The sequence below is a fragment of the Tauraco erythrolophus genome, chromosome Z, assembly GCF_009769465.1.
Source record: "Tauraco erythrolophus isolate bTauEry1 chromosome Z, bTauEry1.pri, whole genome shotgun sequence".
Taxonomy (NCBI): domain Eukaryota; kingdom Metazoa; phylum Chordata; class Aves; order Musophagiformes; family Musophagidae; genus Tauraco; species Tauraco erythrolophus.
Genome location: NC_141496.1, coordinates 11930900 through 11954546, shown reverse-complemented (window position 1 = coordinate 11954546; position 23647 = coordinate 11930900). Strand labels below are relative to the sequence as shown.

The 23647-nt window shown below is 57.8% G+C and overlaps 3 protein-coding genes across 5 annotated transcripts in view; all 3 read left to right on the top strand.

Moving 5' to 3' along the window:
- Nucleotides 1–4971, top strand: part of ATOSB (atos homolog B) — a 43020-nt gene extending 38049 nt beyond the window's left edge. For 2 of the 3 annotated variants that reach the window (XM_086629136.1, XM_086629138.1), the window contains 6 exons: nt 1032–1090; nt 1367–1463; nt 1945–2103; nt 2528–2596; nt 3066–3271; nt 3571–4971. In XM_086629136.1, the coding sequence (XP_086485262.1) occupies nt 1032–1090; nt 1367–1463; nt 1945–2103; nt 2528–2596; nt 3066–3271; nt 3571–3724 (744 nt within the window). In that variant the 3' untranslated portion in view covers nt 3725–4971. The remainder of the gene's footprint in view (nt 1–1031; nt 1091–1366; nt 1464–1944; nt 2104–2527; nt 2597–3065; nt 3272–3570) is intronic. The other variant, XM_086629139.1, reaches the window with a different exon arrangement.
- Nucleotides 4972–5478: 507 nt separating this feature from the next.
- Nucleotides 5479–10695, top strand: STOML2 (stomatin like 2). The gene is made up of 10 exons (XM_086629124.1): nt 5479–5529; nt 6497–6649; nt 6965–7064; nt 7751–7809; nt 8205–8306; nt 8949–9083; nt 9381–9525; nt 9861–9940; nt 10169–10297; nt 10408–10695. Exons 1-10 carry the CDS (start codon nt 5479–5481, stop codon nt 10537–10539), a joined length of 1086 nt encoding a protein of 361 aa, XP_086485250.1. The 3' UTR covers nt 10540–10695.
- Nucleotides 10696–11604: 909 nt separating this feature from the next.
- Nucleotides 11605–23161, top strand: PIGO (phosphatidylinositol glycan anchor biosynthesis class O). Its single transcript, XM_009989846.2, has 10 exons — nt 11605–12097; nt 13487–13630; nt 14756–14879; nt 15847–16006; nt 16485–16658; nt 18565–20137; nt 20663–20866; nt 21176–21378; nt 22147–22217; nt 22806–23161. Exons 1-10 carry the CDS (start codon nt 11605–11607, stop codon nt 22924–22926), a joined length of 3267 nt encoding a protein of 1088 aa, XP_009988148.2. The 3' UTR covers nt 22927–23161.
- The last annotated feature ends 486 nt before the right edge of the window (nt 23162–23647 follow it).

Sequence of the window (23647 nt, the reverse complement as noted above, 5' to 3'; positions counted from 1 at the left end):
ACAAGATCTCAGAAATGGGGTGAACTCCAGAGGTTTGCAACCACCCTGGCAGCTCTTGAGCTGCCTGCAATTTCTCCCTGCTTACCCACCCTTCCTGACCAGCTCCCTGCCTTCGCTATGTACTGCCAGCTGAGGCTGCAATAGGCTTATGCCAGAGCTGGCATGCTCGTCTCTTTCCCTGGGGCATCCCATGGTGCAGGCACCCACTGGGACCCATGGCAGAGCTGCCCTGGCTTCTTGCTGCTTAATCCAAGACACACCATCCCTGGGACACAGCTCCATCCCAGCCCGCGTGCCCTCTCTGGTGACTGTCCCTCAGCCTGGCTGCCCCCAGCACTGCCCTTGCAGAGTGAAGCCCTCCAGCAGCTTCCCTGGGTTTTCCCGCCCGGTCATGCCAGCCAGCTCCATCATCCCATTGTTTTGTGCTGCCCTTTGTGTGGCTTCCAGAAGGGAAAACCCCTGAAAAGGGGACATCTTTAAAAGGAGGCTGCAGTGTGTCCCTGGCTTTAACCCCCTGCCCTACAGCCGTAGGAGCCTGGCTGTAGGCGGGGTGGGCAGCACGCTGCTCTGCCCAGCAGCACTACCAAGGACTTTGCATGAATCACCAGGGATCAGGACTTTTCCCAGGCTGGTCGGGGAGCTTCATTGTATGTGTTACCATTCCCTGGGAGGTGGAAGGGAGTGTTGGTGCATGACTCTGTCTGGGGGTGTCGTGTCACTGTGGCTGGTTCTAAGACTTGCTTTGATGGGTGGGAGCTGTGTGCTGCTCCCTTGGTTTGGGTACCAGCACCCTCATCCCCATCTGAGCCGCTTTGGGGTTTGGGCAGCCCCACATCTCCACCAGACACCGCAGCCCTCACGCTGCCCTGCTGGTCATCCCTGCAGAGGCTGCCGATGGCTCCCCATGGATGGGAGCCTCTCCGATCTGCTGGGACCCTTGTGAGGCAGAGCAAGGGGCGATGGTACCTCCTAGGGGTGCACAGTCCCCGGTTACTGCCCTAACACAGGTCTCTATTCTGTGTCCCCTGCAGAGCTCTGCGGATTGCACTGCGGTCGGGAGGAGGCTGAAGAGCGGGCTGCGCCTCAAATCGTGAGTGTCCCGGCAGCCCCATGGGATGGGCTTGGAGTGCCCAGCCACCCCAGCACCCCACAGCCCTGTGGGGGGGCAGGCTGGGTCCTTCTCTGCCCCCGGTGTCTCCCCTCCACAAGACCTCAGGCTGTGGGACAGAGGGAGGTTTCTTCTGCCCCTGGAGGGTAGGAAAGCAGCTTCAACCTTAACCAAAGAAACGGACAGGGGAACCTGGAAAGGGCAGCACAGGACTGCATGTTCTCCAGTCTGACACCAATCTTCTCTCCTGTCTCAAAGGCGACATCTCCGGAGCAACCTCCGGAGGGGTGCCAGGCCCTCTGCAGCACCCTGGACCACCACCACTGTCAGCCATGCTCTGCTGGGCAACTTTGAGGTAACGGCATCCACCTGCCAGCAAGGGAGGTGGGTCCTGGGGGCTTTAGACTGGGCTGGCAACAGACGTGAGAGCCTGAACCTGACAGGATCCCTGGCGTGGGGCTGGGCTGATTGTCCCCAAGGGCCTGGCATGCAGTGGCAGTGTCACACAGCCACCGTCCACCAGCAGGATAGCTCAGCCAGCAGATCCTTGGGTGATGTGCCAGGCTGAGATGGCCACTGCAGAGTCGAGTGGCTGAGCTGAGGTGCTCTCACTCCTCCTCTGTGTTAGATGGCTGGTTTCAGCCCACCAATTCAGGGTGGGTCTATCTCAGAGTAAGCAGCCAGGGACCCTCATGGGTGGTTCTGGAAAGCCAGAAGACACGAGAGGGTAAGCAAACATGTGGTTGCGGTGGAGATGGGAGTGATCTCACCCGCAGCTTCAAGGCAAGGGGCAGGCTTGGTCTTTGAAGGTCCCTAATGCTTCCTTCTTCTCTCAGGAGTCCATCCTAAAAGGCCGCTTTGCACCATCGGGGAGAATCGAAGGGTTCACGGCAGAGATTGGTGCCAGCGGCTCCTACTGCCCCCAGCATGCCACCCTGCCTGTTGATGTCACCTACTTCGACATCTCAGAACACAGTGCACCCTCACCTTTCCTGGTACGTGGATGAGGGAGGGCTGGGACTGTGGTGGGAGGTGAGCAGGGGCTCTACCCAGGCACCAAGCATCCTGGGGGCTGCCCCTTTCCAAAGAGTGTGGCTCAAGCAACCACCTACCTGAGGAGACCACTGGCTATGCCAGGAGCAGTATTTAACCCAAAAAGCAAAGAGGGAAAGAAGCAGGAACAGTTGCAGGTGTTTAAACAGGCAGGCTGCTGCCCAGCCGTCTCATGGCTGTTGCTTCTCTGTCACCTCTGTGTTGCTGCTTGTTCATCCCCTGGTCTGGAGAGGGACTGAGCTGGGCATCTTCTTGCCACCTTGTGCCAGGTATTCCCAGCAAGATGGTCTCTCAGCCTTGTACCAGTCCCAGCCGGCCTCTCCATGGGCTTTCGCGCTCTCTCACATGCTGTTTCTTTTGCCTCAGGGAGTGATTGACTTGGAGGTCTTGGGAAAGAAGGGTTACAATGTCCCCAAAGCTGGAACCATCCAAGTGGTAAGTCCTTCTGTGACCTCCAGTAGTGCCATGCAGAGAGGGCTGGGTAGGCTCCAGTTGCCCCCCAGGGTGGCTATGCTCCATTACATTGTTTGGCAGGGCAGCAGCCAGAAAGCTTGTGCAGAGGGAGTACGTGGCTACCAAGACAGCACAGCAGAGGGGAACACAGTGTCCCCAGGGTGCTGGCAGGGAGACAAGGCAATGGGAGATATAGGGAAAGGACAAGGTTGGTGGGGAGGGACACGGTCTCCCCAGGACGGCATGTACATGCATTGGGGATGGGATGGAGCACGGGAGTGGAGGAGGGTGGAAAGGTCTGACCTGTGGCCTCTGGCTTAGCCCTCTGAGGCTGGTGTGGGGCTTTCTGGACCATTGGGCCCACTGGTGCTGCCTCTAGATGCCCCAGCCCTGCCCTATGGATCCACTCCTGTGCCCTTTCCAGTCTCACCCCCTACCCCTCTACCCACAGACCTTATTTAACCCCAACAAGACTGTAGTGAAGATGTTCTTGGTGACGTACGACTTCCAGGACATGCCGGCCAACCACATGACCTTCCTACGCCATCGCATCTTCCTGGTGCCTGTTGGCGAGGAGGAAGGGGCCGCCATGGCCCCCAGTGACCCACCAGGCACTGGCCCACCCCGCAGAGTCCTCTGCTACCTGATGCACCTAAGGTAGGGCATGCTAGGAGGGATGGATGCCTGCCCCAGGGTCACCCCTGGGCTCCTCTCACATGTGTCCCTGCCTCCCCCAAGCCTGCAGGCCAGAGCAGGGGGATGGAAGCCTGACTACCCCCTCACCCTGGGGAGGAGCAGGGACCAGCTTCTCCTTTGGAGAGGCTGGAGCTGCAACTGGAGCCTGGTCACCTTGACCAGGGGCTAGAGCGGATGAGGGGCTCACACCCCCCACTGAGGCTGTATTGCCCTCCTCTGGGAGCCTGAGGTCCCTCCCCCCTGTTCTTGTTTCTGCTCAGGTTTCACAGCTCCAAGTCAGGTAAGATCTACCTTCATGAGGACATCCGGCTGCTTTTCTCTCGTAAGTCGATTGAAGTTGACTCGGGGATCCCCTACGAACTGAAATCCTTCACGGAGATGCCGAAGAACCCCTGCTACTCACCCCGGGCCTGACTTTCTCCATCCGCCAGGGCCAGCAGGGAGCCTCCAGCCCAGCACTTTGGGAAGAGATGAGTAAAGGGCCAGCGAGCAAGCACCACCTTGAAGTATCACCCTCCCCGCACACTCCCATTCTCCTGAGCAGCACAGACCCTGTGTCTGTGCCCTGCAGCAGGGCTGGGATCACCAAGGGGGCTTCATGAGGAGGGACAAAGGCTGGGGAGCAGCCCTGGCACTCCAGGGACATGCCCAAGCATTCTGCTGGTGCTGCTCCCAGCTTGGAGACTTGACTGTAGTTGGGGAGTAGGGGGGAGAGTGACGAATTGGGCTGGGGACTCTGGGTGAGGCTGCCCATGCTGATCCCAGGGCTGGGAGCAGAAAGTGCAGAGGAGTTTGTATTTATTAGTATTTATTGTTGCTGGGAGTGCAGAGGAGGCTTGTGCAGAGGATCAGAGGTGCTGTGCTGTTCTTCCCCCAACCTTTTCAGTGCTGGATGAGGCCCCTGGCAGCATGGGGCTGCCCAGGTTAGGGTCGGGCTGTGGGTGCAACGAAGGTGACTGGGAACAGGGACAGGGACACCTCAGCCTGTGGAAGAGAGGGTGACCCACCTCTCGGCCAGGGTGCAGCTCCTGGGCTGGGGCTGTGTTAAAAGCCCTGGCAGAGGCTGAGACTTGCTGGGCACCAGCTCTGCGGGGCCAGCTGTGCTTCAGGCAGCTTGGGGTGGCTTGGACTTGTTCTCTGACCCCTTAAGGGCAAGCCAGACGCCAAGAAATCTGTGGCTGGCAGGGAAGTGGCCATTGCCATGGATCCAGGGGCTGAGGTGTGGCTGTCACACAGATGGGGACCTGGGGCTCCCTGCAGAAGCACTGGGACAGTCCTCCTGCAGGAGCCACCAGAGCCTATGCGTGCTGTGGATCTGAGAGAAGATGGAGATTGCCAAAAAAATCAGAGCCTTACACTGTCTGCATGAGTGGGGTGAATCCTATCCAGGAGGCAGCTTTGGGCAGGGGCCTGCCGGCAGTGCGATCAGGTACTGGAGGATGGGCAGGAGCCCTGGCTTAGTCCCTGGAAAGAGCGGAAGCGGCAGAGGACATCACACGGGAGTCGGGCTGGACCTTCACGAGGGGATTTGGGGGTGATGCGGCGCAGTGCCTATCCCTGCTGCAGCCTTGGGAGCTGCGGGCCAAGCCCAGGGTGGGTCGGAGGGAGGTGGACGAGCTTGCACGTACCCTGCTTGCATCACCCCTGTGACGTGAGGTTTGTGCCAGGGCTCCTGGTGCCAGCGCCGGGGCGGGGGGAGCCCCGGCGCCTCTGCCGGGGGGCGGCGGGGAGGGACGGGTCCCCGCACGCCCTCCGCTGCGGCGGGGACGACCCGGGGCCAGGGGCTCCGCGGGCTGGCCGGCGTCCCGGCCACAGCGCGTCCCGCCGTCGCGCTGCTTCCGCCTCGTTTTCCGGCGGGGTCCGTCCGCCGCCCGGCACCGGGTGTCGGCGTCCTGCTCCTCGCCCCCGCACCGAGAGCCCGGGGGTGTCGCCTCGTTCCAGCGGGGTCGGGAAGGCTGTACCGGTACTTTTCGTGTTTGTTTTTAATTTAATAAACGCCCGTTTGGAGCTCGGCGTCCGCCTCTCAGCGTTCCCGGGGGCGGGTGGAACGGGGGAGCCGCGGCCGCCGCGGCGGGACGGGCCGCGCTGCGCGGTGCGCCCGGAAGGGGCGGGGCCTCCGGGGCGGCCTTGCGGGGCGGCGGGGGGGGTCGGCGGGAGGCGGCGGAGCGATGCTGGCGCGGGCGGGGCTGCGGGCCGGGGCAGGCCTCAGCCTGCTGCAGGTGGGGCCGGGGGGCGCCTCGGGGGGCCGGGCTGGGGGTGTCCTGGGGGGGCTCGGGGAGCCCGGGGGGCGGCGAGCGGAGGAGTGAGGCGGAGGGTGCTGGTGTCGGGGCTCTGGGGAGGTGCCGGGATCGCGGGGGCTCGGCTGGGGGGTGCGGGGCGGGGTCAGGGGTAGGGGGGTGCGGAGGAGGCCTGGGGGCGAATGGGTGTGGGGGGACCGAGGAGGCGAGGGGGGCTGGCGGGGAGGGGGTGTTGGGGGGCCGGGGGGAGGCGGGTGCGGGGCGCGGTGAGGTGAGCTGGGGGGGGCTGGGTTTAGGGCGAGTGGGGCTGGAGCGAACTGGGGGATAAATGGGTGCAGGAGAAATGGATGTGGAGGGCTGGGGTGAGGTGCGGGGGGGTGTGAGGGGTCATGGGGAGGCTGCGGGGAGCCGGGCAGGGGAGGTGGTGGAGGAAGCTGCGGGAGAGGCTGTTCCCAGGGGGAAACAGGTCCTTGTGGGGGGCCAGAAGGCTGCCAAAGCAGGGGAGAGACAGCCTGTTGAAGGGGGGTGGCCTGAGACCGAGGTGAGGGAGAGGGGTGGGAGGAGGGGGTCTGACCAGGTTACAGGAGGCTGAGTGGGGCAGAAGAGACCCCCGTACACACCTTCCTTTCCCTTATGATGTCAGGGAGGCTTTATTCCTTCCCCGCAGTGGGGATGTGAGGGAAGGGGAGGTGGGGAGAAAACTCCAGCAGTGGGGTGAGCCCTCTTACACTTGCAGGGGAGGCCCTGACGCTTGCACTGACCCCAGGTCTCAGCCCTGTGGGGACAGCCCGTGTCCCCTCCTGGCCTGGGCTTGTTTGGGGTGTCAGTGCTGTTTCCTGCCCTGGTGTACTGGGACAACGAGCAGCGATCCCAGGTGGAGAGCAGGGGTGATACTGGGCTCCAAGGTGCCAGTGGCCAATCTCCATCCCGTTCCTTTTCCTTTCTCCAGCGCTCCCAGCAGCTGAAGCGTTCAGCATGGCTGGTCCCAGCACCACACCGCTTGAACTCTGGCCTGCCCGTGAATATCGGGGTGCTCTTTGTGCCGCAGCAGGAGGCTTGGGTGGTGGAGAGGATGGGCAAGTTCCACCGAATCCTTGAGCCTGTGAGGAGCTACTTTTCTCCACTTCTGTAAACAAAACGTGTTCTTTGCCTTTGTTCTCTCTTTCTGGTGTGTTCGTTCTTCCAGACTGCAGTCCTTTTGACTGCCTGTAGACTAGCTTCCCTTGGTGTGGTGGTAAAAGCACCGAGCGAACCTAAATTCCCCCCATGTGTAAAGCACGTGTGCTCTGGCAGCAGCACCTGCAGCGTCTTGTGTACTCGGTCTTTGTTTGCACAGCTCTCTCTAGTCTGGCTGAGCTCTCTGGGAGGAAAACCTCAGATTAGAGGGCTCAGCCATCTAATCCCACCCTTTTCCCAGGGTTTGAACTTCCTCATCCCTCTGCTGGACCGGATTCGTTATGTGCAGAGTCTCAAAGAAATCGTCATTAATGTCCCAGAGCAGTCAGCTGTCACCTTAGGTAAGGAACAGCTTGTGCGCGCTGCCCCTTTCCTTCCGCTGCATCCAGGGTGAGCAAGTGACAGCACAGGGAGGAGTAGGAGTGTCCCAGGCTCCTGCACTCAGCCCTGTGCCTGGGAACCCAGGCTTGGCTGTGCCTCTGACACTGTGAGCAGGACAACCCCAGTAGGTTCTGTCTGCCCTCGAGGGGCTGCAGCTGTCCCTTCTTGCTGGGTTGAACTCACCTGGGCAGGAATCCATTTTGGGCAGGAATCCATTTTTCAGATATATTCTTGTGTTGAGCAATGAAAAATCTCTTCTGTGTTTCTGTAAAATGTAATTCAGGTGAGGTTAATGGACAACTCTGTTACAATTCTAGTCCTAAGATTTTTGTTTGGTTTTTCTTTTCCCCCTTAAATCTTTCTTCATGAAGAAGATAACTGCAGTATGGAATGTTTTGATCTGGACACCTGAGACTTCTTGTGTATTAAAACATTAAAATGTAGTGTTTTCTAGGGAATGTCAAGGTCCCTCTTACAAAGATAAGGAGATCTGTTTCAGCCAGTCCCTCTTCTGTGACACGCTGTTGACACCAGATAGGAAAGGGGTGACCTTGCCCAGCTGTGCTAGCCCTGCCGAGGAGGAGAGGGTTGCCATGTTTTGCCTTTGCTGCTCTGGTAAACAGGATGTGTTGTTCTCTCCTGACAGATAACGTCACGCTGCAGATTGACGGTGTGCTCTATCTGAGGGTTATGGACCCCTACAAGGTACAGTCCCTGCTGCGCCGACACTCACTCAGCCTGAGTCAGACGTGCAGCCCCTGTTGCTGCGCCCAGCATAGTCTGCGCACGCCGCGCTGCTCAGCTGGCCGCCTCAGTAGCCCCTCGGGCACCACTCGCCTGGCTCTGCTGGCCCCCTCCTCCCCACGACGCTTCAGCTTCTGCCCAGCTTGCTGCACCCCGCAAGGCGAGCGGGCTGAGCACCTCGTCCCCTGTTGAGGGAACAGCGGGAGGAGGGAAAGGCAGATCTCGGCTCTGGACCTCCTTTCCTTGGCAGGGGTATCTGCGGCAAGTCTCTCATCTAATGCTGTTTGTCTGTCCTACTTCGTTCAGGGTCTTTCGTGGCCCTGCCATCAACTCTGTTTTTTGCTTCTGCTCTCCAGGCCAGCTATGGGGTGGAAGATCCTGAGTACGCAGTGACCCAGCTGGCCCAGACCACCATGAGATCTGAACTTGGCAAACTCTCCCTTGACAGAGTCTTCCGGGTGAGCTGGGGCGGTGGATCGTGGAGCTGCCAGCATCTCTCAAAACCCAGGGGCAGCCTGCGCAGCCCGCTGATGCGCTTAGCAGCAAACACCCTCTGCTTGGAGAGCTGCTGGCTTCAGTTTCTGTTGACCTGTTAGTGAATCTTTGAAGATGGGTCTTGTTTCCGTTATTTTTTTTTAACAGGAGCTATTTTTCACCCTGCCCTGGGTTAGTTGGAAGGGGTGATGGGTGGCCCATGGCCAGACCCAGCTGGTGCGGCTGCGTTTCTTCTGAGTCGATGACTCTTTGTTCAGGCCCAGTGATGAGTGTCCTGGCTGAGCTGGTGCAGGGCGACTGTAACCATCGTGCTGCATTTGCTGGGCAGAAACAGGAGCCGTTTGCATTCCTTGATGATGTTTGTATCCAGATGTACACCAGATGTTTATTTCCCAGCAATTTTCAGTTTGGGGCACTGCTCTCCTTAGGAGATGGTGACCCCTTCAAGAGGTGTGGGAAGCGCGTGACGCTGCCTTACACCTGTGGAGATGGGTTTTTCTGGCTGACCGTGGCCTGTGAGGGGAAGCATCTGTTTTCCTCCTGACCCCTGTCCTCCTGCTAAGTACCTCTCCTTTGCTCTCTGCTGTTCCTTTTGTGCCTCTCAGGAGCGGGAGTCCCTCAATGCCAACATTGTGGATGCCATCAACCAGGCTTCAGACTGCTGGGGCATCCGGTGCCTGCGCTATGAGATCAAGGACATCCATGTGCCCCCACGTGTGAAGGAATCCATGCAGATGCAGGTTTGGTTCTCTGGGAGGGCGATCTGGAACAAGGGGGAAGTCTCCTTTTCCACACTGCCCAGTTGTTTTCCAGCCAGAGCTGGCAGCACTGGCCCCTCCTGCAGTGAGGGAAGCCCGTTGGCACTTTGGCTGGAAACCAACAGCTATTGAATAAGTGATTCTCATCCCCATCCTCATCCTCTGCTAAGCCATGCATGCCCAAGCAGGATGTAGGAGCATATCTTCGCTGTACCTGCCCCATGTATGTTGTTTCTCCAGTGTGGCTGTGGCATGCTGGAATCTGACCTGTGTTTGCAGGTGGAGGCAGAGCGACGGAAGCGGGCGACAGTGCTGGAGTCAGAGGGGACGCGGGAATCGGCTATCAACGTGGCAGAGGGGCAGAAGCAGGCCCAGATCCTAGCGTCAGAGGCTGAGAAGGCCGAACAAATCAACAAAGCTGCTGGTAGTGCCGTGGGCTAGAATATGTGGGGCCCGGGGGTCCTAGAACCCTCCAGACTGAGGGGTAATGCTGCCAAGGAGCAGACCGCATCACTCTCTGTGTGCCAGGCTTCCTCAGCTACGCCGATCCTTCTCTGCTGGGCCCTCAGGCTGAGCTCCAGCTCGTGTTGCTGCCCGCAGCCTGGGGCGGCGGGAGGTGTGTGGCTGTGCGGCTGTTGGGGAAGAGGAGGCTTTACACGCGTGAAATTGTCTTCATCTGCTCCGTGAAATTGTGTGGATTCACTCCGTGCAAGCACTGTGTTGCAGCTCTGACGGGCATTCTGCTGTGGTTTGTTGCAGGAGAAGCCAATGCCATGCTGGTCAAGGCCAGGGCTAAGGCAGAGGCTATTCAGCTCCTGGCAGCTGCTCTGGCACAGCAGGTGAGCAACAGCAGCTCGGGGCGGCCATTGCTTCAGCGCTGGCACTGGGGGAGGTGAAACCACAGCCGGGGCGGTGCCTGGCTTTTCTCTTGGATGCTCCCTGGCGTCTTAAGTAGCAGCGAGTGAGGAGTGTTACTGTCTTGGGGGCTGCTGCCAGCTGGGACGGGCAGGGATGGGCTCTTGGTGGTACGGGACTCGCTGCTGAGCCTCATCTCTCCCTCTCCTCAGCATGGCAGTGCCGCTGCCTCTCTCTCTGTGGCAGAGCAGTACGTGAACGCCTTCTCCAAGCTCGCCAAAGATTCCAACACCCTCCTGCTGCCTGCCAACACCGGTGACGTCACCAACATGGTCGCGCAGGTCAGTGTGCTTTTAGAGACCCCGTCTCTTTCCTGGGGGAGGTGAAGGTGGCAGCCCTGCGGGGCCTGGCCCTGTCCTCTCCTCCACCATGGTGCGCTCGTTCCCTCCAGGCCCTGGGCATCTACACCACGCTGACCAAGCCGCAAGCTGTGAAGACTCAGGATGAGATACCTCCATCCAGTGAGGAACCCCAGCCTTCCGCCACGGAGGTGCTGAAAGCAGAACAGGCCAGCTCCAGCTAGCAGGGCCAGGAGGATCCCGTACCCTTGCCCGGGGCCTGCTGGGCTGCCGGCAGTCCTGTCCTGCCGCCCTCCCTGGTCAGACGCTCTTCTTCCTCCCTTGGTCCTTATTTTGTATTTGGATTAAATCATGTAATAAATGGTACCGGTGCTGCTGCAGCATGTCCTCTGGCGCTTGGGAGCCTGGCCTGCTGTCTGCTGCGGATGGGCGGCTGTCACTCCTAAGCAGGCTCCTGCCAGGAGTTCCCATGGACACACAATGATCTGCAAGAGGAGCCGGACGATCCCTCTCCCGGGGGAAGATCCCTTCCCGGGGAGGAACCCTGTCCCAGGAGGGATCCCTCCGTGGCGACCTGAGCTCTCTGTCTTCGCCCCCTTGGTCTCCCAGTAGCTGCCCGTGCGGTGCGCGATGGAATGTGCTCCATGGGCGCCCCTGGCTGCGCGCCGCAGGGAGGCGGCCGGTTCATCCGTTAAGCGCCTCGCTCGAGCTGCGGGCGCGCGCACCGCGGGAGCGCGGGCGCCTCCGGGCCGCCAGGGGGCGCTGCCGGTGCCCGCCGCTGGTGCCCGCCGCTGCGCGCGCCGCCGCTTGCGGCCGGCCGGCGGCACGAGCGGCGCTTCCGGCGGGGCGGCTGGTGCCGGGCCGCGGCGGCCGCAGGTGTGGCGGGGGGGGGCGGGGGGGGGGGGCGAAGGGGCTGAGGTGCCCGGGGGATCAGGGTGCCCGGCGGCGTCGGGGGGGCACAATGGCGGTTCGGGAGTGAGGTGGCGGCGCGGGGGTCGCGGTGCTGCATGGCGGCTGGGGGTGGATGCCCGGGGGCGACCGGGGTGACTGGGAGGGACTGGGCAGCGCTGGGCAGCCGAGGCGGGGGCGGGGAGGCGCAGCGCGGTGGGGTTCAGGGTGCTGTGCGGGGGGCACGGGGCGGGAGCGGGCAGAGTCGAGTCAGGGCGGTGGCGGGACGATGCGGGGGGCGCCGGGGGACTGGCGGGTGCCAGGGCTGTCGGGGCACAGGACGGGGGGTACCGGGCACAGGCGGAGCCGCAGGGCTCTGAGCCTCCGGTCCTTCCCCTAGGATGCAGCGGTGGCCGGTGCTGCTCTTCCTGGCCTGGGTCTGCTTTCTCTTTTTTGCTGGAATCGGGCTTTTCATGAGCGGCTTCCTCCTGACCCGGATCGAGCTCGCCAGCAGCAGTTCCTGCTCGGACCCGCTCGTGCCGCCGCCCTGGGAGCGGCAGAGCCTGCCGCCGGGCTCCTGTTGGGCTCCCCAGCGCTTTTCCAAGGCCGTGCTTGTCATCATTGATGCCCTCCGCTTCGAGTTTGCCCGCTTCAACCCAGCCAAGGCCAGCCCGCTGCCCTACCAGAACAAGCTGAGTTTCCTGCACCACCTGGCGACCTCCCAGCCCCGCCATGCCCGCCTCTACCGCTTCCGAGCCGATCCTCCCACTGCCACCATGCAGCGCATCAAGGGCCTGACCACCGGCTCGCTGCCCACTTTCATTGACGTGGGCAGCAACTTCGCCACCTACGCGATCCAGGAGGACAACCTGCTGGCACAGCTGGTGCAGAATGGTAGGTGGGCAAAGGTGGTGTCCTGCTGGGACAGGGCTTGTGCAAACCACTGGTCAGGGCTCACACTGGATCTTTATTCCTCTCTGCCTGGGAAAGGAACTGCTTACAACATCTCCACCTTGTCAGCTAATTCTTTCGTCCCGCTCAGATAACGATTGTCCCAGGTAGAACTGTCATGCAGGCAGGATTTCTCCATCTTGTACTGGGAATAAGAACTAGCTGGGACCATGGCTTCATCATCTTCACAGATGACGAGAAAGCAGGTGAAGGTGGCTGTACTGGTGGTGACTGTCACAAGGTCACCACCAGGAATCAAGGTGTACAAAGCCAAGGGCGGTCAGTTGTGTCATGTTTGCGTTCAGGTGAGACGTACGACGAGGGAGGAGCTGGTGCCGGGTGTGCTGTGGGGGTGTCACTCGGGCAGCATGCCTGGCCAGCTGCCTGCGGCTGTTAGGCAGTGACCTCGTCGCATTTTCTGTGTGGTTTGGTGCTGCTGGGGTGACCTTGTTAGGGTGGCATGATGGAGCAGAGAGAAGGGGACAGGATGCAGCTTTGTGTTAGCCAGAGAGATTTCGTTCCAGGGCTCAAAGTGGCACAAACACTCCCAGTGCCTGGGAGGAGGCAACGCGACTGGGTTGTCTGCTCCCGCTGTGTGTGGTGAGCAAGGTGGGCAAATGCAGTGAATCTAAACGCTCGTAGATGCTGTGCCAGAGCAGCAGCCTCAGAGGAAACGGTTCCCACTCCTAGGCTGAAGAGGCTCTGTGGAAACACAGAGAGCTGGCTGGTGGCAGGTAGGGCAAGAAGAGTGAGGGGAGTGGGAATCACAGAATGTTAGGGATTGGAAGGGACCTCAGAGGCTCAGAGAAGCATCAGTGCTTTTGCCTTCTTTTTCCTGTGTATGAAAACCCACCACTGTTGTGTTTAAAGCTGGAGCCCACCAGGACTCAACAGCTTCTACTCAGCCCCTGCCAGCAGCCATCTGCTGCCTTGTGCTTTACAGTGGGGCCGCAGGCCTTGGGCGAGGGTTTGCCTGCTTCCTGCTGCACCTTCCAAGGTGCTGCAGTAGTACAGATGGGTCCTTGCCTGCTTCCGGGCCTGTTCAACCCATCAGTCTTTCTGCTGGGAGGATGTGTCAAAGGTCACAATAAGTCACCACGTTGTGTATCTGGATTTGGTGTGAGGGGCTTAGAAACTGGTCACTCCCCGTATTCAAACTCATTTACAGCCAGATGTTTATTTTAACGTCAAGTCGCTTTTGGGTGGGGGTTGGAGAGGAGCTAGTGCTCCAGACCCGGACCTGGGTCTGCCCAGGCTCCTCACGCTGGTGCAGGTAACAGCATGACTCGGATGGGCTCCCTGCTCTCATTGATTCCTTTCTTGCTGCCTCAGGAAGGAGAGTGGTTTTCATGGGTGACGACACTTGGGAAGGACTCTTTCCGAAGAAGTTTTTCCGCTCGTATTTCTTCCCTTCTTTTAACGTGAAGGATCTTCACACTGTGGATGATGGGATCCTGCAGCATCTGTATCCAACAGGTAAGCGACTCTTCCCCCAGGGCCTGGGTAACCTTTACATTACGTGGGTGTCCTAGTGGAAGTTTGGGGTGGGACTGAAGAGTTTTTTCTGTTATGGAGCGGCAATGGGCAGTCGCACGCTGCTGCCTGGGAATTACAGCGCTCTGGCTGGATTTCCACAGATCAGCCAGGTTCCAGGACCCGTAAACTGCTTCTGTAAAAAAAGGAGTGTAGCTTGATGGAACGAGGTTAGACTTCCACATCTGTCCTAGAAATATGCTGCCAGGATGGAGCAGGAGGAACAGCTTAACTTGTACACATGGCTGCCCCGGGCAGGCACACAGTGCTCTAAGAAACACTCGACAGTGCAGCCAGGAGGCTGGAGCACGGCACTGCTCTCAGCAGCGTGTCAGTGGCTCCCGGTCTTGGGAAGAAGGTGAAACGTGAGATGGATTCGTGAATTCTAGGTAATTTCAGGCTCCTCCCTGAGGTCCTAGGACCGAGGGGAATGCTCTTTGCTTTAACTGTGTACGAATCTAAGTAAGCCAAGGGTGCAGTGGCCTTTCACGGGGAAGTCCTTGTGCCTTGTGGGAGACCTGCAGTTCGTTGTTTAACTCCAAATGTGTTAGTTTTCATGCGTTGAGACCCTGAAGCAGAAGGGAGAGGCCAGGATAACTTTCTAGCTAGGGACAGCATTGGTGTGCAGTGCCCATGTCCTGGGTGGGACGCAGAGTGGCGCATTGATGAGTCTGACCTGAAGTATCTCCAGGGAAGGACTGGAGTTCTGGGTTCTTTTCCTGGGCATTCTTGTGCTTTATATCAGTTTATGGCAATTTGAGTTAAGGGTATTTCAAGGTGATATTGGGCCATTCCTCTCCTAAAGGGTGCTGAATAAAACCCATGGATACTGGGACACTTGCCGGGCATTGAGCTCCCTGCAGCGTTGCAGCCATGCACCTGCAGACCAAGAGTGTGCCTCTGTTAAAACTTGCATCAATCTGCTTGATAGCTGGGTGTGATGATGGCAGGAAGGGAAGAAATGGCAGTTTCCAGAGGCAACCAGAAATCTCTGGCGGGAGGATCCATGCATATAGCCCATGCCCGAGTCCCGTGCTAGTGTGTGATAAGGTTGCTCTTGTTCTGCAGTGGACGGTGGTGAATGGGATGTGCTGATTGCTCACTTCCTTGGTGTGGACCACTGTGGGCACAAACACGGACCTGACCATCCCGAAATGGCTAAGAAGCTCACCCAGATGAATGAGATGCTCAGGTGATTAGTGCGGCGGTAGGGGGTTGCCAGCTGGCCTTTTCCTTCAGCCAGGGTGGTGGGGTCTTCAGAAGGCATTTACAGATGCAGAGGACAACAGGGAGGACTTACTGTGCCTGTTAGCGTGGAGAAGGCTTAGGCCAGCAGCAGCTGAAACCCCAGCTGTGGGACAGTGTCAGTTGTGTAGACACATGTTTACAAGAGGTATGGCTGTCTCAGGTCTTGGAGCCTTGGTTCTCGACCAGGCGATGACGCAGCTGGGGTACAGCTGAGCCTCACTCTCTCCATCTCTAAAATGGAGATTGTTACACTGAGGTTTGGCTCATGTTTGAGAAGCACATGGAGAACCCCGGCTGGGCAATGCTGCCTTTGTGTCAGAGGACGGAAGGGGATCCAGAAATCCTGATCACGCAGCCGTGCCTCAGCCCAAAATGCTGCAGCTTTTGGCTCTTAAGACTGCTTTAATATTTGTCGCTGGAAGGAGTGGGTGACTTCCCCTGCTGCGTCTGAGAGTGTGGTATATATTGTGTCATACTTACTGCATCCTGTAGGGACAAATCCCCTCTTTTCTCCTTAAAAGCAGGAGATGGCTCACACAACGTGATGCAGTATACAAGTTCTAAATAGGAGCAGCCTGAAATTTGCTCCTGTTGGGAACATTCCTTCTGAATTGCGTTTTGTTGAGTTCCCTGAAGGCACTGAGGTACCAGTCACCATCCACAGGGGACCGAGGCAAGATCAATCCACTCTGTCTCAGGGCTCTGAATTTTCAGTTCAGTTTTGAAGCATCCATCACCCTGGTCTCTGGCTCAGTTGTTACAGCTCTGCATCAGCACTTAGTCTTGCTCAGATCTTTTTGTGGGCTTCACCTCTGTGGTACCAGCAGGCTTAGTGGGGACATATCCTCTCTCACCTGGGCTACCCAGTTCCCTGCCCAGGTAGAGGTTGACCTTCTTTATCCCGGTGACAGGTCCTTGGTGGAGCACCTGGGGAATGACACCCTTCTTCTGGTTGCTGGGGACCATGGCATGACGGAGACCGGAGACCATGGCGGCGACAGCGAGAAGGAAGTGAACGCAGCGCTGTTCGTGTACAGCAAAACACCCCTCTTTGGCAACGGCCCTCCAGAGGTGAGAATCGACTGATCCTTAGCTGCCACTGCCTGAGGTGGCGTCTGGGGTGAAAACTGCATCCTGGGGTTACAGCGAGCGACAATTCAATTGGGATTGTTTAGATTGAGAGGAGTGGGGAGTCTGTCACCTTTCCCAAGAGAATGGAAAGGCTGACACAAGATGCAGGTAATGGAAGCATTTGGGACGCATGTTTGGGCCCCTCCAGCTGCAAGGAGTGTCCAAGTGGGGCCAAGTGAGCTGTTGGACAGCCAGGGCCAGACCCAAGGACCTGCAGCTTCCAGCAGCCATCCTCCCCTCCGCACAGTGCTCAGGGAGAGCTGAACTGTGCCTCTGGCTTCCTCTGGGTTTTTCCCCCTCCTGGCTTCCTCACATTCCCCTCTGAACAGGGATGTCTTCCCCACCATCCTCTAGCCCGAGTGAAAAGCCACCTTGCTGTGTTCTTTCCAAATTTCTGGTTCCTCCCCTGTCTCTCCAGGAGCCCGAGGCCATTCCCCAGGTGAACCTGGTGCCCACTGTGGCCCTGCTGCTGGGTGTGCCCATCCCCTACAGTAACATCGGGGAGGTGATGGCTGAGCTGTTCTCCGGGGATGGCGACGCTGTGTCTGCAGCCTTGCAGCAGCTCTCGGTCTATCACATCAACGCCAAGCAGGTAGGGCCTACAGCAGGGCCTCCCCGTTGAGCTAGAGAAGAGAAGGAATGGCTTTTTAAGCACATATATTTTCTCTTTGGTGGAGGTGGGGCGGTGACATGGCGTTATGTTTGTGGAGAGCTTATTTTGAAGAGTTACCTTCCTGCAGTGTTTGCTGCAGGAAGAGGCAGCACCATTTTCTCAAAAGAGACATGAGAGAGACCTGTTTAGTGCTTGGTGGTGAGTGCTGTGGTGTGGAACATACTGGCCGAGATGGTGGCATTCCCTTCAGGATTAGAGTTGGTTCCAGGTGGTCAGAGGTGGATTTGGTAATTCAGGAGGCTGTTTGGAAGGCTGGTTTCTCAAGGCTGAAGTCTTGTTGTTGGAGATTCAGGAGTACAAATTGACATTTTGATGCTGCTTCAGTTTTGGAGGAGAAACAGTGTTGACTAAAAAGCTATTCTAGATCAGTGACAGAAGGAAAACAGTAATGAAGGACTAAATAAAAGAAACACTATGTCACAGGTGACCATAAGGTGGGATAGAGAAGGAGCAGTTTACACCAAGCGCAACAAAACCCAGAACCGCAAGAGGTGAATGGTCAAATTTGAATGAGAGTGACCATACCAGGTATAAAAGAAGCCCAGGCAATGGAGCAGGCCATGTGCCAGGGCGAGCCAGGGCCTATATGGAGGACGTGAAGGCTGTCTGCTGTGGCTCTGGGCATCGTACAGAACCATATTTGCTGCACACCTTGCAAGGCACGTGTCTTGGCTAAGTGCTAGCCTGCCTTTGAAGCACCTCTGGATTGCTAGGAGCACAAGGATAACGCTTCCAGCCCCCAGACAGCTCCTTGGTGTGCTAGTTGGACACCACTGGTGCAGATCAGTGAGGAACTGGAGAAGATACGATTGCTGATGAGAAGACAGAAGTGTTCAGCCTCGCTGCTGTGTATTTATAGAGCAGAAGAGTGCTTTGTCACTTAAAGATGACCGTGTATGTTACTGTCCGTTAGCCACCCAGGATATCAGTCATCATCCATTAGGAATTAGCATTAGTCAGTCCTGCCTGTTTAAATATTTGCACTCGTTTGTCTCGAGAAGGTTTCTTGGCTCCATGGTATTGGTGTTGAAGAAGCTTTTGCATACCAGGGAGGTCGCGCTGGCCTGCGAGAGAGCTCGTGCATATGTTTGCCATTCATGGGCAGGAGAGGGCTGTTCTGCCTGCCCTCCGAGGCGACTGGAAGGCACGTGGAGATACCCCTGTGTTTGAGGGCTTGAGCAGATCTGTGCTGCTGAGCCGCTGGATGTTTGTGCAGTTGCCCTGCCCTGGTAATGCCCTTGTAAGACCTTTTTTAACAACTTTGGGATTATAGCTGCCTCTGTTCCTGTCTTCTCGAAGTAGGAAGCAGAATGAGCTTTCATTAGTCTATGGTACAGTGGGTTAATGTGCCTATATTGAAGAAGAGAGATTTGATCCACTATAAGTTCTTTGATTTGATGTCTGTCCTCAGACAAACAATGTAAAAGTTGACATCAGGTGCAAATTAATAGCTAGTAATGACTTAAACTTCTGAGGGACATTTTCCTTATTGTTACAAAAGACTCTGTTTAAAAGCCCTTGGTAATGCACAATGTTACCAGAGGTGCACTTGCAGGTGAAGAACTAAGAGGTGTCAGTGTGGCTGTCAGGATGGGTATGTCACTTGAGATGGATGTCACTTTGACAGAAGGATTGTCCTACCAGTCACATCCTGGATTTGGGTGACCAGCCCTGGGTGATGCAGCTGGGGACGGGTCTGCCCTGGCACGGGTTGGCAGTTTGAGGCTGTTTCCATTCTGAAAGGGCTGAGTGAGGAAGATGGCAGCGAATCCTGTTCCCAGTGGTCCTAGTGTCGCTATCTGACCCTGTGTCCCCTCTCCCGTAGGTGGACCGCTTCCTGCACTCCTACTCACTGGTGGCTCAGGACCTGCCATCAGAGCAGCTCCAGCGCCTGCAGGAGCTCTTCTCCAGCACCGTGGAGGAGCACACTCAGCTCTTGGCCCAGGTGCAGGGAGCAACACTGGTGCCTCCAGAGCTGGAGTCCAGGCTGGGAAGCCTCATCAGTCGCTTTCAGCTCTACCTGCGGGAGGCACGGGCTGTGTGCACCCAGTCCTGGGCCCGCTTCCAGCCGCTGCGTATGGTGGGGGGCTGCACCCTCATCGCCGCATCCTGCTTACTCTGCTATATGGCCTCGGACCTGGCCGCAGCATCAGACTCTTTCTATCGCAGCTGCCTCCTGTACCCGCTGCTCTGGGGCCTGGTGGTGGCTGTTCTGCTCGGGCTGGCCCGCGCATTCACCCAGGAGGGGCTGGATCTCCTCCTGGTGTTGTCATGGGCAGCTGCTGCTTCTCAGCTGGGTTTTTTCTGGCACTGGTGGGGACAGCATCCCAAGCGAGCCCGTTTGGCAGGCAGTCAGCCACCGTTGGCTAGCATTGGCCTGAGGCAGAGGCTGCGAGCGTGGCTGGGGCTGGCCTTCCCCATGGGCATTCTCCTCTTCCGCTGCGGAGCTATGTTCTCTGATAGCTTTGTGGTGGCCGAGGCCCGGGTGGCCCCATTCCTGCTGGCCTCACTGGTGGTGTTGCTAGTAGGGAAGCTCCACTGGGATGGTCGCCTGACTGTGCCAGAAGGCCCCAAGCAGCAGCTCCTTGGCTTTTCTTCTTACCGGAGAGAGATCTGGTACCTGCTGTGCCTCGTGGCCACGCTCCTCGTCTGCGTGCGCCTCTCCGGTTTCTTCCACCAGTGCCGTGAAGAAATCCCTCAGTGCCGGCCCTCTCTTTTCCTCTCCCCCCTTGCCAGCCTGAGAAACACACGGGCCAAGAACCTCTTCTACCTCGTGTGCGTGGCCTTGCTGGCCGGGCTGGTCTATGCAGTGCGTAGCTGGCTGCGGCACTACGGCAACCTGAACAGCTCGGACCCCCTTGTGCTCTTTGTGCGCTGGGGTTTCCCACTGGTGGTCCTCTGTATTGCCTGCTACTGGGCTGTTGCCTCTAGCGCTGATGACTCCCTCGGCAAGCTGCAGGAGCTGGTGCAGGTGGCAGTTGTTGCTTTTCCGTGGGCTGTCTATGGACTGGCTTCCATGGGACTGCTGCTCCTGCTGTGCAATCCCATGACGGTGTTCGCAAAGGACACACGGGAGTCGACAGGATCCATTGTCACTCCCTCCCTGGGAGTTCCCAGCTCTGAAGTCGACTTCCTCCACGTCATCCCTCAGATCTATAAGAGGATGCAGGAGTCTCAGAAGAGCCGCCTGGAGCGGGGCAGCTGCAGGGCCACCGTGGCAGCGTACGGGCTGGGCAGCGTGTACTCGGCAGCCCTGGTCATAGCTCTCACCCTGCTGAGCTTCCTCTTGATGCTTCTGCATAGTGAGCGGCTGAGTCTCGCCTTCCTGCTTCTCTTCCTGGAGGCCTTCGTGCTGCTGCACATCCACACGCATGCCAGGGGCCTTGCTGGAGACACTGGTGAGTGAGGGCGCAGGAGAGCATCCTCTGGATGTGTGACCTGACCTGTCTGCAGTCACCTTGTCCTGTTTCCAGTGGGAGAAGCAGAGCCCAGTCTCTGCTCTTGGGGGATGGTGGTGCACAGATCCTCAGAGGATCTTCCTAGCTCTTTCAGAGCGGCTTAAATCCTCTAGTAGAAGAGAGAAGCGTGCAGCAGGGACGCAATGTGGGAGGAGGAGTGTGTTGTGTCTGTACACCCGTCCCTTTTCCCCAGGGTGCGAGCAGCCACCAAACCCCACTGCTGCTGACAGCGTCCAGTAGCAGGGCAGGCAGCAGAGGGAATGCCTGGCCTCACTGTGTTATCTGGTGGGAGCCTGCATGGTTTCTGTCTCTCAAAAGAGAGAGCATGGACAGGGGACATGGGGGAAAAAAAAAAAAGACTTTTTTGCCCTTGGATCTGTCTTGTTCCTTGATGCTGAGATCTCTCCCCCTCTCCCTCTCTCTCCCTCTCTCTGCCCCCCCCCACCCCCCCTCTCTCTCACACAGAGGCTTTTTCAGTGCCCTGGTATGCAGTCATCTCCTGGCTCCTTGCTGCTTCCCAGTTCTTCTATTCCACAGGCCACCAGCCCGTCTTCCCGGCCATCCACTGGAAAGCAGCTTTTGTGGGCTTCCACCTTGACCACAGCACGAACCTCCTGCCTGCTGTCCTGGTGGGCGCCAACACCTTTGCCTCCCATATCCTCTTTGCAGGTAAATCAATTTCTTCCTGGGCCATTGAGCCTGAGCAGACACGGCTCACTGCGTTGCCTTGTCTGGAGGCCTGCAGGCTGAGCACAAGGTGATGAAGGCTCCAGCACCAGCCGAACAGCAGCATCCTCGCTGTCCCCTTCTGGGGCCACAGAGCTGCCCGTGGCCTGCAGCCTCCATGCAGTTGTGCCTGACCAGCAAACTGGAGCTGGGGTATTTGCTTCCTGCACGTCCAGGGCATGATGGCAAAGCCTAGACTGCTCCTCACCTCCTGGGCTCCAGTAACTTCATGTGCCTTTGTCCTTGAGGTAGTTGGCTGCCCTCTGCTCCTGCTTTGGCCCTTTGTGTGTGAAATGCCCAGCTCTCAGAAGAGGAAGCCCAGGAAGGAGCCTCGGGACGAGCTGCAGGAGGTGGAAGAGCACATGATGGAGATGAGGTTGCGGGAGTCCCCAGAGAAGTTCTCCACTGCTCTTCTGCAGCTGGGGCTGAAGTATCTCTTTGTCCTTGGGACACAGGTACGGACAGAGGTGGGATGGCTGTGATGAAGGCTGTCTAAGAGGAAACTGGTGTGCTGTGAGAACCACGGGGCACTCTGATGAGAAGAGGGGGTCAGGCAGGGCACAAATGGGCCCAGGGGTGATATGTCAGGTTGCAGGTGGAAGAGCAGCTGCACAGGTCCTCTTCTCAGCCATGCCATTTGCTCTGTGCCTTGGGAAGGGCTCCAGCACAGAAGCCACTGTAGGGATTAGGCTGCTTTTCGTACCCATCTGCCCAGAGTGGCAACATCTGTTCAGAAACTGCAGGGTTGTGGTCCTGCTCCCCCTCTTCCCGACCATACCTGTCTATTTTGCGCCAGCTCTGGTTTTCTTCTGATCCTGTGGTGACACAGAAGCGAATAGCTTTCTGGGGTTTAGCCCTTCCAGTCATTCTCCTGCATGGTCAGACCTGAGACCGTGCAAGGGAGGGGGCAGGCCCTGCAGCAGGAGAGTGGGAGCGCCTCTCTCCGTGAAGCATTAGGTTGGGTTAGCCACAGTGGGAGCCCTTCTCTGTGCTGTCCCAGCCTGGCGCTTTCCTTGGAGCGCTTCTGTGTACCCCGAGATGTTTGTGTTTCCTGACTTGAGGACATGATGGAAAGGAATCCTTTCTGAGATGCTTATTTCTGGTGTGAGCTGTACTAGCCTCTCAGATGTTTGCAGTTTAGTGGCACCTTCAGATGTGAACCTAGTGCCCAGGAAGTCTCTCTAGAGTCACTCGTAACTTGTTTTTCCTGATCTCCCCCACAGCTTCTGGCCTGTGTTTGTGCAGCTATGATCCTCAGGAGGCACCTCATGGTCTGGAAGGTCTTTGCCCCAAAGTAAGTCCCATGAGTTGCTCTGATGCTGGGTTGGAGCTCATATCCATGGCGTCTTGGCTCAAGTTTGTAGACAGTAATGCTTGAAGAGACCATGTGATCCATCTTCTGACTTTTTACCTAGCAGAGGCTGTAGGACTGTCCTTAGCTAATTCTTGCTTCAAGTTCAGAAGCTGAACTTGAGCTAGAGCCTAGAAATTTCTCCTTATCTTGATTTCCAAGGACACACTGAGCCCACCTGGAAGCTAAGAATATAGAGGGCGGAGAGCCAAAGGTAAGGATACCAGACCAGAAATGATAAACAGGCAGACCTTTGAGCAGGTAGGAGTGTGGGGTTGCCTTGGCCTCTGAGGGATTCAAAATCCCACTTGGGTGTTGTCCTGAACAGCCGCTAAACCAGAGATGGGCTTGACTTCCCTTCCAGGTTGTGGGCAGCAACTGCTGGGGAGTGAATTTAATTCAGGTTTTAGGATCTGGGGTCCTATCAGCCTTCCACCGTCAGGAAAATCAGTCTGCTGGGAGCAAGGGCAGCAGCCTGTCCTTGCAGGCGTGCTGGCTGTGGTATCCTTACTGTCTTTTTTGTTCCTGCAGGTTCCTGTTTGAATCACTGGGCTTCGTGGTGAGCAGCATCTGCCTCCTGCTGGGGATCTCCCTGGTGATGCGTGTGGACTGTGCCGTCAGCACCTGGTTCAGCCAGCTTCAGCTCAGGTAGCATCGGAGATGTGGGGAACCTGACCTGCTCGTCGGCTGAGGCTGTGGTTGTCTCCCTGCCTCCCTGGGGCTGGGAGATATACATGAGCCACCAGCAACGAGTGCCTGCCGACAGCAGTCAGGGATTATCCCCAGCTCCCTGCCTCAATGCGGCACAAAAGGACCAGAGCCAACTGTTCCCCGCTCGTTGCGGTGGTGTTTCTCAGCGGTGGAGACCAGAGCTCTCGCTGGGTGTGTATTGGCAGCAGGAGGACTCTGCTGCAGGAGCCCATGAAGCAAGAGTCCTGAAGTGCCCCTCCGGAGAAACACCAGCCAGGAGTCTTGCTGCTACTTTCCTGATAACTGTCCCCACTGTGCAGCTGGTCAGCTTCAGTAGCCAGCAAGGTGTGACCTTGCCAATGCAGAGACTAACTCATGGGAAGAGGCCTGCTGAGGAGGGGAAAGAAGGGACAGAGGAGAGGGAAGGTCCTGCAGCCACCACTTCTCTTCACATGCTCAGTTTTCATGCTGGAAGCAAAGTGCACATGGTCACACATACAGATGGTTCCTGGGATCTTGGTGGCAGCTGCTCCTCTGTAAAACCAGTGATTGCTCTGTAGTGAGGCCCCTCCTGCCCTACACTCATTCCCGTTTGCCTGGTCCTTCTCAGCCCTGTGAAGGGCGGTGGGGAGCAGGCTGGGCTGCCTCGTATAGCCTGAAGCAGGCTTAGCTTGTTGTTGGAG

Bases quoted from the DNA above. Each gene is read 5' to 3' on its own strand.
- STOML2 (XM_086629124.1), top strand. From the start codon at position 5,479: ATGCTGGCGCGGGCGGGGCTGCGGGCCGGGGCAGGCCTCAGCCTGCTG. The intron at 9,941-10,168 runs GTGAGCAACAGC...CCCTCTCCTCAG, and splicing joins CAGCTGCTCTGGCACAGCAG to CATGGCAGTGCCGCTGCCTC. The intron at 10,298-10,407 runs GTCAGTGTGCTT...CGTTCCCTCCAG, and splicing joins TCACCAACATGGTCGCGCAG to GCCCTGGGCATCTACACCAC.
- PIGO (XM_009989846.2), top strand. From the start codon at position 11,605: ATGCAGCGGTGGCCGGTGCTGCTCTTCCTGGCCTGGGTCTGCTTTCTC. The intron at 20,867-21,175 runs GTAAATCAATTT...TCCTTGAGGTAG, and splicing joins CTCCCATATCCTCTTTGCAG to TTGGCTGCCCTCTGCTCCTG. The intron at 22,218-22,805 runs GTAAGTCCCATG...TTGTTCCTGCAG, and splicing joins TGGAAGGTCTTTGCCCCAAA to GTTCCTGTTTGAATCACTGG.